The 14922-nt window shown below is 50.2% G+C and overlaps 1 protein-coding gene across 3 annotated transcripts in view; it reads left to right on the top strand.

Annotated features, from left to right (window-relative positions):
* The window catches only part of Arhgap22 (Rho GTPase activating protein 22), a 163573-nt gene that overhangs the window by 95980 nt on the left and 52671 nt on the right, over nucleotides 1-14922 (top strand). The window contains exon 1 of one of the 3 annotated variants that reach the window (XM_051141836.1): nucleotides 8800-9081. The exons of the other annotated variants lie outside the window; for them this stretch is intronic. Within the exon in view, the coding sequence (XP_050997793.1) occupies nucleotides 9030-9081 (52 nt within the window). The 5' untranslated portion in view covers nucleotides 8800-9029. Of the gene's footprint in view, nucleotides 1-8799; nucleotides 9082-14922 lie in introns of those variants that run through there. 3 annotated transcript variants of the gene reach the window in all.

Here is a 14922-nt window from a genome sequence, read left to right on the forward strand (position 1 = left end):
GGGACATGGTCTTTGCCAGCTGATAAACATCCTGGTACAGAATCTGAGCGGTCATATATATGGTCCAAAACATAAATATATGACCAAAACAAGAGGCAGAGCTTTTTGATCTTGGCTGTTCGTCACTCCGCTTCAAGATGATCCTAGAGAGAACCGCTGCAGGGAAGCTTTAAGGTTCTGGGTTCCAGTGGCTGTGGTTGCAATCACCTTCACTGAATTGCTGGTTTGCTGGTCTGTTGGAATATTGCCGACTATGCCAGTGCAACTGCTCCAAGGAACTGAGTCTAAAGAGGTCTACTTGTCCTGTTCCTATTAATATCATTTCTCTCCTACCTAGGGTATGTGGATTGGAAGGGAGGTATAAGCATTAAAAACAAAAAACAAAAAACCAAAAAAAACCAAATAAAGTAGGTTTCAAAGAGTTCAAAGCCTACAGATTACAGTAGGGTTCTTATGGGAATTAATGAGTTCACACAGGCAGAAATTTCGGAACAGTATTTAGCACCCAGTAGGTGCTCATAATGTGTCACTTTGATTACTGAAGCACACAGGCCACTGTGTGACCGCTGCCCAGACCACCTCCTACCGGTCAAGTACACAGAAATGCCTGATATAGCCAGACTCATGGAGACATGCTGAGTGTCTGGAGCTGAGGCTAAACCCAGCCCTCTCAAGCAGCATTTGTCCTCAGAGTGGGGAAGGAAAGAGAGAAATGCAGGAATAGCAGGTGGTGGGGGGCAGAAGTGGGTGAGGGTGAGACTTAGGAAAAGGACAATGGGCTTTGTAAATCCCTCCCTTAGCGGCCTGGCCGACTTCAGTGGCTTCAGGCCACAGGAACAGCAAAACAATGTCCCCCAGGAAATTTCTCGGCAACCGGTCCCCTTGTCTTTCTATGTGGGAACTTGGAGCTGCAGACAATCTTTCTATGCCCATTGTCCACTACAACTAGAGAGCCTTTGGCCATGGCTGGTGAATATAGCTGGGCCAGCTCCTCCGGCACCCACCCCGCCCCCATGTCCCGTCCCTGGGAGTGGGCACTACAGCTGTGCCAAGAATGAGCCTTCCCTGGCAGAGCTCACAGCCTGCTCTCAGGGTCTGCCCGACTCTGAAAGGCCATCCGCTCTCCAGAGCAGACTGCCCCTCCCCAAGGCAGTTTTCACAGCTGCTTCTCTCCAGATGGTGGCCAGCGGTACATGGACATCTTGGATAGCGTTTCCATCATCTTGGAGATAGGATATTTCTAAGCCAAGAACTTCCTGATTTAAGATGAAACAATTTCTCAAATACTCTACAATTCTTTTAAAACACCATGAAGGACTGACTCCAGGCCAGATCTAGCTTGCCACCTGTCTTTGCACAGGTTTATTAGAATGTAGGCACACCCTCTCTCGTGTCAACCTTGTCCTGGCTGACTCCATGCTACATTTGTAGATATTTGTAGATGGCAGTCTACCTGCTGTCTGTTCCTTACTCACAGCTTACAGACTCCTTGTTCCTAGTACATTTGGGTGCTAAGTTATAGTCTGAAACATTGTGATGGAGGCTGGAATGTAGCTCGGTCCGTGGTCAAGCATGAGCCAAGCAAGCAAGGCTCTGGGTCCAGAAGGAGTCAGGGAGAGAAAGAGAAAGAGAGAGGGAGAGAAATGTTCTGGGGCACCATCGCTCAGTAGTATGCCTACACATCACCATATCTGTCAATTTTAAAAGCCAAGAGTTTGAACTTTTTTTCGTTTTTCTTCTTTTTTTGTTTTGTTTTGTTTTGTTTTGCTATAAAGGACCCAAAGTTTGGGGGAAGTGATTGTGTTTAACTTGAGTTAAGTGTACGTGGCTGGTGCTTTGGGAGACTGAGGCAGGAGAATCTCCAAGTAGAAGCCATCCTAGGCTACATAGAAAATCCAAGACAAGCTTGAGCTACATAGTGAGACACTATCTTGAAAGTAAGTTTAATTAAAAAAAACAAATAAAGTTTAGTTTAATTTAAACCTTATACACTATATATATTGAAGGGGTACATAGAAACCCATTCATATACTTTTTATGTTTGTTACACATTTTTCTGGGTTTATTTTTTTTTATTTTTTGGTTTCTTGAAACAGAGTTTCTCTGTGTAATAGCCCTGGCTGTCCCATGTGATAACCCTGGGCCTCATGTATCCCAGGCTGGCCTTGAACTTATTTTCCTGAGGATGACCTTGAACTTCTGATTCTCCTGCCTCCATCCCCCAAGTGCTGTGATTACAAGTATGAGAAACCATACTCATTTTTAATCATGTTTCATCATTATATAAATAAACCCATTTATTGCATGCTTGGGGTGCCTCAAATAATAGTGTTTCTACTGATCTTCCTGTTCCTTCATCCCTGTGGTGGCTTGACAGTGACAGCTGAAATGGTGATGTTGTAGGTCCAGCCCTGACAGCCACCGCTTTTGTACAGGAACTGCGGTGTTCGATGCACACAGCTTGCCCTCTTCATCCTGGTCTTGCCACAGAAGGCATGACACGTGACGCGCTGGCTGATATCCATGTTCACCACCATTTCCTAGAGAGGGGCACGCCATAGAAGGTCCAGTGTTTACCATCACTCTGTCCTTGTTGGTGCACTGAACTGTGTCACCGGAACCTAGGCCCCTGCCGGAAGAGAAAAATAGCTAGTTTAAAGTAAGGGAAGACTAACAGTGCATTACGTAGTCACTGTATTCCTGTGTCCACCCCCAAAAGGTTTGGAACCCCTTCTACTAAAAACATTCATCATAAAATGGTGAGGAAAGGGAGATAAAAGTTAAAATGCAAAATCAGGAACCGTGACATAAACACAAGACTGAGTCAGGATCTTCATGCTACCAAGGGCAAACTTTTAATTTCCCCCTAGCTTCCAAAAAGCTGGAAGAAGAAAAAAAATCAGAATTAAATATTATTAAGAGAAAGGGAAGGGCTGGAGAGATGGCTCAGTGGTTACTTCCAGAGGTCCTGCGTTCAACTCCCAGCAACCACATGGCAGCTCACAACCATCCATAATATGATCTGATGCCCCCCTCTGGCCTGCAGATGTACATGCCGGCAGAGAACTGTATATGTAATATATATATATAATATATATATATATATATATATATATATATATATTATATATATATGTATACACACACACACACACACACACACACACACACACACACATATATATATATATATATATAGAGAGAGAGAGAGAGAGAGAAGGGGAAGTGCACATTAGTCCTGATAGACTCCGTGGCTTTCTGTTCTGTATGTTTGGAGCGTTAAGCTGAATGAGGCTTGCTTCAGACAGAAAGTGTGACCCCCTACTTTTCTAAGTCAGAGTGGGTTGAAAACAAGATTGACCCTGAGCAGCGGGTTAAGTGAATTGTATGCTGTTGACGGAAGTACTCTGGGGTGAGGGATTCTGGTTAACAGATTTAACCAAATTTAGCCAGCCTTTCCACCTTCAAGATGTGTGTGTGTGTGTGTGTGTGTGTGTGCGCGCGTGCTTGCGTGTATGTGGCATGTATATGTACAATGTGTGCCATTGAATTGAAGTCACACTCCTTCCACAGATGGAAAATCACAGGAGAGAGGGTAAGGGATAGGAGGTGCCAGACCCAGGATGGCCTTTCCCATAAGGAAAGAGGAGGTGGGTGCTCACTGAGAGTAGCCCATCGCTTCAGATCTTGAGCAGTCTCCCTTAGCCCGTGTGTTTGTATCCTTAGAACCAGTATGAGGACCAGTTACCATCCTAGGGTTGCAGGGGAAATTAATCAGAATAGTCATGTGTCAGGTGTCCGTGCCCCCAGAGGCATGACTTACAATAAGCTGCCTGGGGTGTCTCTGTCAGGGACATCTTCTATAAACTACCAGGGCTGACAGGATAAAGCCATGACTCAGAAACAATGAGCCTCTGTGGCCTGCATGTCAGACCAACTCCAGCTCTCCTGGGGGATGACTCTGTCTAAGGGCCCCACCACACACTGCTTGCTGTAGCCCCAGAGTACCAAATTCATCACCTACTGATGTCCCCTCTCCCTGCAAAATGTGTCTCATAAGATCCTTAAGAGCATCAAATGTGCTAGATCTCAGTGTGAACTCAGACTCTGAATAGCTATGTGATTCTGTGCAAACCATTTCCCCTTCCACTACCCTTCCCCTGCTGCTTAAGGCAGAAATAATGATGAATAGAGGCTCAGCATCGCTCTGAATTCTAAGATACACACCTACAATTTCATGCAGGCCCATGGTCAGGGCAAGGCAGTGTTAGTCTGGAGCACGGTGGTATAGCCTTGTTTCAGTTAAGTGCTGCTGACAGCACTGTCCCAATGCTTGTCTCTGCTGCCTTCTGATGCGCTGTGAGCGTGCTTGACAGGACATCGCTTTCTGCTTTCTCTGGTATTGCTGGGGGATGCACATCCAGGTGGCCTCACTCTCAGTCACGTGAGTGGTTCTGACTCGATTCTCCATGTGGCCTGTCCAAAGCTAGGCTGGGCTTCTTGCATTGTAATGGTTTCAGCACAGTTACTCTGCTCACCGGGAATGGGTTCCCAGAGCTGGCCACCTGCTTTAAGCAGGATGTGGGGCAGCCCCAATTCAGAGAGTCAGGCATGGGAACTAGGGGTCACACAGTCAGCACACTGTCCTTCTTCCATGCTATGTCCTCTGACCTGCTGTCCCTGGGCCCCTACACCTCTCACCCATCTCATACTGTTGCATTCTTGCTCACCCTGCCCTGGTCCCCCCTACAATCCTGGCTCAACTCCAGCACCAGGCTGAGCAGTGGGAATCGCGGGTCGTATCACAGTCACACACCTTGACGCCCTGCGATGGCTCCCCACCCCAAGGCAGGCTCAGCTTTATCATGGAGAACCCTCTGCCCACTGAAAGACCACTTTAGCCTCCCTGACGCGTCCACTCTTCTCTTCTACAGAACTGTCTTTGTCTGCTATTGGCAGAATAAGATCTCTAATATCCCTTAGCCCACAGGTACCATCCTTGCACTCCTGGAGTGCAGCTCGTGGGTTATATTTATCAGGGTTTGTTTGTATTGGCCCACTGTTGGTACATGAAGAAAGAAAAAGAAGGAAGGAGGGGATGGACAGAGGGATAGAAGGAAGAAGGGAAGAGCAATCATAGTGCCGTTCCCTCCAAGCTGAAGCTATAGCTAAGATGATACTCTCCACTTCTCCCTTGTCTCTCGCTGCCCATGGCTGAACCTACCCCTGAGATGGTGTCATTATGTGGGTATTCTGGGAAGGCAAGCCTACTCCTGTAAAGGACTATAAACAGTAAGCCTTGAAGCTCCAAATAAACTCCCTGAATGGCCTGATCTCTATCTCTCATCAGGGGTTCAGGATTGAAAACCTGGCAGCTTTAGCCATCTTAGAAGCAGCCGCACATGCGCACTACTGTGCTCTGGGTTCTTGGGGAAAATGGAACAGTAGGAGATGCTTTGGGCTGACAAGGTAACTCCCAGCCACAGGACACCGTCTTCCACAGCTGCAGTCTTGCCTTCCTCATGCAGTTCATGATCCTAGCTGCCTGTGCCCTGTGGTGTCTATAAGCGCTCTCTCCACCCCCACCCCAGAGTGGAATAGCTTGAATTGAGCCTTGCCAACTTGGATGGTCCTGATACTGGATCATTTCCAGAGAGTTTCGGTTCATGATCAATTTGGGGGACGGAGGTACGGTTAGCAAACTACATATTTTTTAACCAAACTCCATGCTCTGTATGTGATTTCTTTTCTTTTTCTTTTTTCTTTCTTTCTTTCTTTCTTTCTTTTTTTTTTTTTTTTTTTTTTTTTTTTTTTTTCTTCAGTTTTAGCTCAAGACCCTGGGCCAAACTCAAAAAATACCATCCATCCATCTCTTTAACTAGCCATTGACCACCATACACCCATCTGTTCACTTCCATTCACATCCACTTAGCCATCCATCCATCTATTAATCTATCTATACATTCATTTGCTCAGCTATTCAACCTTCCATCTGTCCATCTCTCAGTTTACCTATCCACATATCCATCTAGCCAGTTAGTCAGTCTCTATCCATCCAGCCTTCTACTCAACTATTTTTCCATTCAAACACCCACTCTCTTACCTACTCAGCCTTCTAGTCATCTGTCGGTTAATTTACCTATCCACACATCCATCCGCTCGTCCATCCATTAATCCAACCTGTCTGCCCACCTACCTATCCACACATCCATGTGCCCATCCATTCATTCATGGACCCATCTACCCACCCCCCTGTCCACCCGTTCACCTGACCAATTAATCCATCCACCCATTTATTAATCTTCCTTCACCAACCTCTCCACACGTCCATTCAGCCACCTGTGTTTCTGGTCGCCCCTTTCTCAGCTCGCCAGCTATAGGCAAATCTCTACACCTCCTCAAACTCTAAGTTGTTTTCTTCTGTAAACTGGATACGATAGCTGGTGCCTAGTGGGGCTGCTCTGTAGTTAACAGATGATAGCATCTGTGTATTGCATGGCACATAATGTTAGCATTCTGCTTCAGTCGGCCTGCTTGTGATAGTATTGCTTACTTGCCATGGGGGCTTGGCCCTGCCCAGGGCCATATAAAAGAATAGACCCTCCTCGTGGTCTCTCTACTCCCTCTCTGACCCCTCTACCCACTTCTCCCCCCCCCTCCTCTCTTCCTCTGTCTCTGTCTGTCTGTCTCTTTCTCTCTGGGGTATGCCTCCCCCCACCCCCCGTCTCCCCATACTCACTTAATAAGCCTTATATAATATAATATCTGTTGCCTGGCATCTTATTATCTTATCATCTTATTTTCTTTTTATTAATCATAACACAGAGAAGGAAGTACATAGTAAAAGCCATTTTCCTTTCCCCTTGAAGACGACATACATCAGGAAAACTTACAAACACACCATATACCCAGGAATTACAGAGTTTAAACCAAAGGCAGAAATGATAGCAGCTTCTGCCTTCCTATTTGTCTGCCCAGCTGCCTAGGAGCTAGTATTTAAAACCACGTTGAAAAGTTCAGTATCTCAAAATATATTTGAATGGTTCAACAGAGACACTGACCCTCTGTAATAGGCTCATTTGAAGGATGCGGCTTTGCTACTTCCTGTTAGGAAGATAAACAAGCAACTTACAATGGCCACTATGATGTTTTCTTTTAAATCTTGCTTCCCAAATGTAGTACTTGGCCGTTGGACAACTCCCTCAGGGGCTTGCTCCCCCACGGATGATCTCCCTGAATGCTGGGAGCTCCAGCCTGGAATTCCTGGGGCCTCATTAAGCTGTCTGTGACGAAGTGATCTTGCCTGGTGCTAGTACCGTCTAAAGTGACTTGGCAGCAACCAGAAGTCAGGGCTGGCTGGCTTTCCTCTGGTACTCTCTTTGTAAGCTCTCCTCCACGTCCTGAGTGAAAGCATTCTTTCTGGATGCCAGACAGCCCTGTCTTTCCCAAAGACCCACCCTGGGCTTTCTAGGGAGTCAAAGGAGGGGGAGGCAGAGAGCTACCTGCTGTTACTAATCTCCCTTTTCCTGGTTTGCCTAGTCAGTAATCTCCCCCTGCCCCCTTAGCTCTTCTGCTCACAGTGGACAGCTTTGGTCTCCCAGCTCACTCTATCACACAGCCCTGTCAGACCCCCCTCCCTCTGTGCTGGGAGATGATAGGAGAGGCCCCAGGCTAGCCCTAAGGCACAGCCCTGCAGCAGAGCCAGTCAGGGCCAGGTGCTGGGGACTGGAAGAAGAAACAGCAATAGAGAAGTCTTGGCAGGGCGTTGAGGGCTGGGCTAGGCTCCATCCCCAGTGCCACACAAAGGTAAGCAGAGAAGATGATGAGTCCTGACGTGTGCCAAACAAACACATGAGAGGATGAGATTTCTCTCACCTGAGTGTTACACAGACATGAATTTACCTTCCTGGTAGGAAACAAGTCTACCATCAGAAAACTAACCTCTTGACACCCTCTTTGGCCCTTTCTTTCACCCTCCCAGCCCCAAAGGAAGCATTCCTGGTTTTTCCCCTTCCAGGTGCCTGGAATAAAGCCTGGTGCTGTTTTACCTGAGGGCTGTCCAGCCCATCTCAGCAGATCCGCCCCAGCTATCACACTCCACTTTGTCACCATGTATGAGAACATTCTTTTACTGAGAAACATTTTGCTGGCTCCAGTGTTAAGCAGTTGGCAGTAAGGCTGCAATGAATAGCCCCTATACATAGTTTCCCTAGCTGTGTGGACAAGAATTCTCGTGGGGCACATGCTGGGGGACGGAGTTCCTGGGTCCTGGGGTGTGAGCATTCTTAACAGAGAAAAATGACATCTGCACTCTGTCTCTCTGTCTCTGTCTCTCTGTCTCTGTCTCTGTCTCTCTCTCTCTGTCTCTCTCTCTCTCTCTCTCTCTCTCTCTCTCTCTCTCTCTCTCTCTCTCTCTCTGTGTGTGTGGCTAAATTTTACATTGAGCCAAATGATCTTTCAGGTGGAGAAACAGTCCCAGTTGGATAAATGATGTTCCCAATCGCGGGGTTTATAGGTAGCTCAGCTAGATATGAGAGGAATCTGTGCAAACTTTTTCTGCGACTGTATACACAGTTCAGGTGGGCTGAGAAAAAGAGAGCCCCGGTGGCTTTGTACCACGCCCCCCTTCCGGTTGAGGTTGAGGTGACTGTTCAAAGGATGCTGAAGGAGAGGGAGGAGCCACCATTGTCCCAGGGGGACACTCTTCATCCTCTTGGCCACAGGAGTCAGGCTTCCGTGGTCGCGCCGCCCTTAGTGGGTTCTGGGGTATTCGAGGGGGAGTGCGGTCATTGACTGACAAAGCGCCCTCTGGCGGCCGCTGGGTGCGCGCGGCTCTGCGCCCCGGGAGAGTAACGGGCCATGGGGAGGGCGCCGCCCCGGGCAGGACATAAAAGCGGCGCGCGGCGTGATCTGCGCGTTCGCGAGGCCCAGGGAGGGAGCGGAGCGGGCTAGTGCACCCCATCGGCTCCGCTTAGGGGGTGTCGGCGGGGGCGGGGAGCGGAGGCGAGCCGCGGGGAAGCTGTTGTGCCATGGGGCTGTGTTGCTGCAAGGATTGGAGAGGACACCTGCAAGCGTCCAAAGGTAACTCCGGGCGCACACGTGCATCGCGCGGCAGCCGCAGGCACAATCCCCGCTGGGGTCCCCAGTGTCCAGGGGCAGCCCGCACCTGCCCAGCTTTGCCGCTGTTCCTGGCCTCTAACTCTCTCCTGGGGCCTCCCTCTAACTCCGGAACGCGAGGGTGGGGGGGAGCCAGGGGTGCGCGCGGAGCAGCGCAGTGTGGGGATCCGCACGGTCAGTGGGCACAGGCGGCAGGTGGGTCAAGTCCACCGCTGCATCGGGCCAAGGGGTCCGAGGAGCACGCCAGTGGCCGGAGGGTTCCCAACGTAGCTATCCCGGTCCCTGCCAGCGACGCCTGTGTGGCTTTACCACCAAGAGGGGGCCGGACCATTCATTCTCCTCACCCGCCTCTGTCACAGACTTGGACTAAGGGGGCCTGACTCAGAGTTTTCCAAAGTCGCAGCGGAACCTGCGAGTAGAGCTGCTTCTGGAATGCAGCCGGTTTGGAGAGGGCCCAAAAGCGGAACGCTCGGGACAGCACTGGCTGCCCAAGGTCCGGCCTCCCTAGGCAGTGCCCACGGGGCCCATCTGACTTAACCCTTTCCTTGCCAAAAGGAGCCCTTCTAGTCAAGGAGTACTGCCCTCTATTTCACTTCCCAACCTTGCCTGACCCTAACACTTAACCCGCCTTGCCTAAGGGCCTGAGAACTAAGTGTTTCAGGGATGCCCTAAGTGACTCAAGAGCCCCTCCGAGCTCAGAAAGAAAGGCTTGCCTGCCGCTCTCAGAATAAGCAATAATCCTGTTCATCTGCAAGGCATATTCTAGTCCCAGATAAAGGAAAATTGTGGACCTCTCAATGAAGGACTCTTGCTCAGGTGATCCTTATTCCACGTTAGTCCTGGTTTCTTTCAGGAAGGGCCTGAGGTAGCTCACAGCAGGGCTAAACAGACCTGACCGCAGGAGTTTAGGGTGGACCCAGCATCCAGACCGGTAGCCAGACCCGACTGGAAACCATCTAGACTGTGCTGTTACAGCTGTCCCACTGCAACCGTTCTCTTAGTGTTTGATTTTAAAAAGAAAAAAATGAAAGAATGTTGCTTGTGAGGCTTCATGCTTGGGGGCCTCGGGCAGAGCGCCAACTTAGCCGGGGCAACAATGGGATTCCAGGGGAGGGGCTTGCAGCATGCTTTCTGCGGGCAGGTCAGAGTCCAACGGCAAGGATTTTGTGGGGGCGGGGCCTAAGTAGGTCGCTTTGGTGTTTTCTGACCCCTCGTCAGTAAACATGGCTTGTGTGAGTCTGTCTGAGGGGCAAGGGTAGATCTGCAAAGACTTGCGTTGGGAGAGCCGTGTCTTCAGTTGAGCGCCCTGGAAGGACCCCTGTGGCATCCCCTGCTAGTAGGCTGATCTAGACCTGTAGAGCCTCCCCCAATCTATGGCTGTGCCCATCCAAGTGAGGAGCAGCCCAGCCTGCCTATGTTACCCTGCTGGCCTCCGCCACACGAGACAAGCAACAGCTGGAAGCAGAAAACCCAATGCGGGGTGCCTTTGCCAAGATTCTGTAGTCCATGAAAATAAGCCGGACTGACCGTTTTAATGTATAAGAGATAATAAGAGAGAAGGCAATAAGACAGTAAGATGCCAGGCAACAGATATGAGATGAGGAGTTTATTAAATGAGCATGGGGAGAGAAAGAAAGGGGGTACTAGAGAGAGAGAGAGAGAGAGAGAGAGAGAGAGAGAGAGAGAGAGAGAGAGAGGAGGAGAGGAGGAGAGAGAGAGAGAGAGAGAGAGAGAGAGAGAGAGAGAGAGGTGAGGTGGGTGTGTCTTTTTATATAGCCCTGGGCAGGGCCACGCCCCCGTGGCAGGTAGGCAATGGCATCACAGGTAGGCAGACTTGAAGTAGAATCCTAACAGACCTCATGCAGGGTTAGAGCGAAGCACTGTGGTGCCAGGGTGGGCAGCCAGCCAGTGTCCAGCAGTAGGAGGACACCCACCCTGTTAAGAGAGTCCATGGCAGGAACTTGTCCGCTCCTCCTCCTCCTCTTCCTCCTCTTGATTTTGAGACAGGGTCCCTTTAAGTAGCCTTGGCTGTCCTGGGACTTACTCTGGAGATCTGACTGGCCTCTAACAGAGCTCCACCTGCCTTTCCCTCTCAAGTGCTGCGATTAAAAGTGTGAGCCGCCATGCCTTGCTGGTACTTGGCTTCTTAATGTAAAAATCTCTTAATGTTTTTACATGCTCTTGACTCGTTTAAGACAATTGAATGCATGTGGCCAGTCTGGCTAGGAGGTGGGCAGTTGGGCTTATTGTTTGCAGTGAATTCTGCAATCGGCGAAAGAAGTGCAATGTTACATGGTCACATAACCCGAGAGAGACGTCGTCATTTATCAAAGTTTGGAAGGTTTCTCCTGGCAGGCCCTCTCAGCGCCTTTGGCACATTTGTGCAGCTGTGTGTTGGGTGGACTGTGGGTCTAGCCTCTAGGCTTGTGTCCAGGGAAACTGCTTTGCACGGAGCCTCATGGTGCACATACCACTGGATACTCTGTAAGAATTTCTGCTTTAGATATTAAGCTCAGTTGCCATAGCAGTAACTCAGCAAGTTGTGGGGTGTGTGTGTGTGTGTGTGTGTGTGTGTGTGTGAAGATTTGGATTCTCCACTCAAAATGTATGTGAGTTTGTTTTTTTGTTTTGGTTTTTGTTTTTCTTTGAGACAGGGTTTCTCTGTGTAGCCTTGGCTGTCCTAGACTTGATTTGCAAACCAGGCTGGCCTCAAACTCACAGAGATCTACCTGCCTTTGCTGGGATTACAGGCAGGCATGTGCCACCGCGCCCAACTGTGAGTTTCTTTTTTAGAAAAAGGTATGTTTATAAAAAAGAAGAAGCCAGGCACGAGGTTCAAACCTGTGGTGTCGGAACTTGGGAAGCTAAGGCAGGAGGGTTATACTCAAGGCCAGGCTAGACTACACAGTGATACCCTATCTCAGCGCGCGCACACACACACACACACACACACACACACACACACACACACACACTCCTTTTACTCAGAAAAGTCCTTTAGTTCCTCATATTTCACTTGGCCAAAGCTAAGGATACTGCTATTCTCCATTATTTCATTCCTGGATGTTCCTAAACCTAACTTTTTTTTTTTTTTTTTTTTTTTTTTAAACAAGAGAGCATTTTAGCAGATTGTCCGGTGTGAAAGTGTACTGGAAGAAGTAGAAAAATTCCAGTAATCTGAATGGCATCTGGCAAAGAGAGCCTCAAAGCGCCCCCTAGTGCCTGATACTGCTCTAACAGCCTCAGCCTTGTGGCTTTAAAACCCAGCACTGGCATTTGTGCCTGAACTCAGTGCACAGCAAGTGCAGGCCATGCAGGAGGGGGGCGCGGGGTGGGGGGGGCTTGTCTGCATGAATGGTTGCTGTAGAAGAGTTACAGCTGGGTCCCAGGTGCTCCCAGGGAAACGAGGTCCTGCCGCAGGGTCTATTCTACAGGGGCCACGTGTCCCTGAGCGGAGGTCCCATGTACTTGCCCTGAACACCGAGGCACCTGTGTGATTTCATCCTTTCTAGGATTGTTTCTAGATGCATCTGTGTGTAGGGCTATGAGGTGTATTTGCCCAGTTTTTCAGTGTTGCATCTTTGCCCAGGACTGAGGGCAAGTAGAAGGAGATGCCCTTGAGCCTGGCAGTAAGTCCATGTTGGATCTAGTCTAGATAGCCACAAGAGCTACAGAGTACAGGGCCCTGAGACCGGATGCTGCTGCCTCCGCGGCTGCTTCATCTCTTGCTCCTTCAGTGACTTTCAGCTCCTCAGACTTCCTACTGGTCAGAACCCCTCCTTGCTCCCAGACACCCTTGCTCCCTTCTCCCCATGGCTCCTTCTGTCCATAGGAGTCTGCCTAATTCCTTTATCAGAATGTCAGCCTACCACCACTGATAGACTTGCGCCCACTTTGTGGCCTATGGGACCTTCCCGTATTGTTCTGTTTTCCATCCTAGCCTGGCCCTGCCTGCTGCTTCCCCCCCCCCCACTCTTGGCAGCCTCCACTCTTGTTGGACCTGTAAGTACCTGAGCTTCTGATGACCCCCTAGGTCCCCTCTGTCCCCCCTCATTGCTGGTGGCTGCACCTGTCCCACCTTTCATCCTTGTCTGTCTGACTGGCCCTCTGCCCTGCTTCCCTGCATTTGATGTGGCTTCCCCTGCTGTCTGAGTTCTGTCTCTTCAGGACCCCGAGGACTGAGTGGATGCAGATACACAGCCTCCAGCTCTACTCTGAGCATCCATCTCTACCAGCAGATGCAGAGCTTTTCCTCAGATCTCAGCTGATGCAGAGCTTTTCCTCAGATCTCAGCTGGAGCCCTTGACGCCCACCTGTCCCTCTGCAGAGTCGCTGCCCTTCAGCTTTTATTTTCTTCCCTTCCCACAATGGAACGTTGGGTGCTCTGTGATCCTGTTACCTTGGGCCACCTTCCTTCTTGTCACCTGCGCTGGCTTCCAGGCTGGATGTCCCATGCCTCTTCTAGTCTGCTGCCTAAGCATTGTCTCATCCGCAAACTATCCCTCCTCAGACCTGCCTTGAGGTCTCTGTCTATAGAAAATACTCAGCTCCTTACTCTGGTGACAAGTCTCCCCAGTGCCTGGCCAGCTTAGTACATCACATTGCCTACACCTCTCTGGTCCCTGTACACTACTCTGAGTACGCCTTCAGATAAGCTGAGAGTGATGGAGCCCCAGCAGGTGGCCTGCACCTTAACCTGCCTGTGGGCCCACAGCTGTCCAGGCCTGCAGGCCCCATTCACCTCATTCCTCAGGAGTGGATGGTCTGATTGACTGCCTCTCATGGTCCTCTCATCACTTCTGAAAGCTGGCACTATACCTGTGCGTTTTGAGAACACTGGAAAGCAGAGTGCAGGCAGGCAGGCGGGCAGGCAGGGTGACACTCTGGTTGCCCACTGGTAGGGTCCAGTGCATGACCCTGGGTCCTCAGCAGATCCCAGGGGCAGGCAGATTGTTTGAAAGAGTCCTGCGCACACTGCCCCACAGTGTGGTCTGGAGATGGGTGTCAGAGGCCGGCGGCTGGGGCAGCTTGGGATCAGCTCAACCTCAGAGGCATTGGAACAGGATGTGGGTGGAGGAGAGGAGAGCCTGTGAGTGATAGCCAGGCCAGAGCTTCACGGTTCTAGTGACTGCAGAGGTGGCAGAGCCCCACAGCAGCCAGCCTGTGGCTCAGCGTTTGTTTGTGCAGGTCCGGTTGTGTTTCTGAGAAATGTTCTCTGTCACCTCTTCCCCATTCATGTGTCCCCGGCAGCAACCTTGTGGGTTTCTTAAAACAGGAACAGGCCTCAGGCTTTCGTTCCATTCCCTAGTCAGGACAGCCCTCCCCTCGCTGAGCAGCTTCATCCTCCACCTACATTCAGGACACGCAAAGCAAGCTCAAGGAGCTTCAGAAAGGTCAGCCATTTTCTCAGCCTTCCCTGTTCTGGCTGGGCTACAACAACACAGAAACCTCGGAGTGCATCGGGAATGAGAGATAGGCAACCTCTGGTGACCTCCTCGGCCCGTGGCAACTGGAGGTCCAGACGATTCTTTGGAGAAAGCTCAGAACTGCTCTGCTCCCAGCAGACAGGCCCGGGGCTGTCCTCCCGTCTTAGACAAGAGCTGGCAGCAGTCAGCTGGGATGGGGTGCTGAGATACAGGTTGAGTCACTGGCCTTTCTTTGACCAGGCTTAAAAGCAGGTCTTCTGCTTCTTCTGAGATCCTCCGTCTTCCGGTGGCTTGCCTAGGCATTTGTCAGGTGTGAAGCCTCATTCAACATCCTTACAACCTGGAGACTCTTAGGCCTATGGTTTTCAACAAACTTGCA

Source organism: Acomys russatus, chromosome 3 (assembly GCF_903995435.1).
Source record: "Acomys russatus chromosome 3, mAcoRus1.1, whole genome shotgun sequence".
NCBI classification, from domain to species: domain Eukaryota; kingdom Metazoa; phylum Chordata; class Mammalia; order Rodentia; family Muridae; genus Acomys; species Acomys russatus.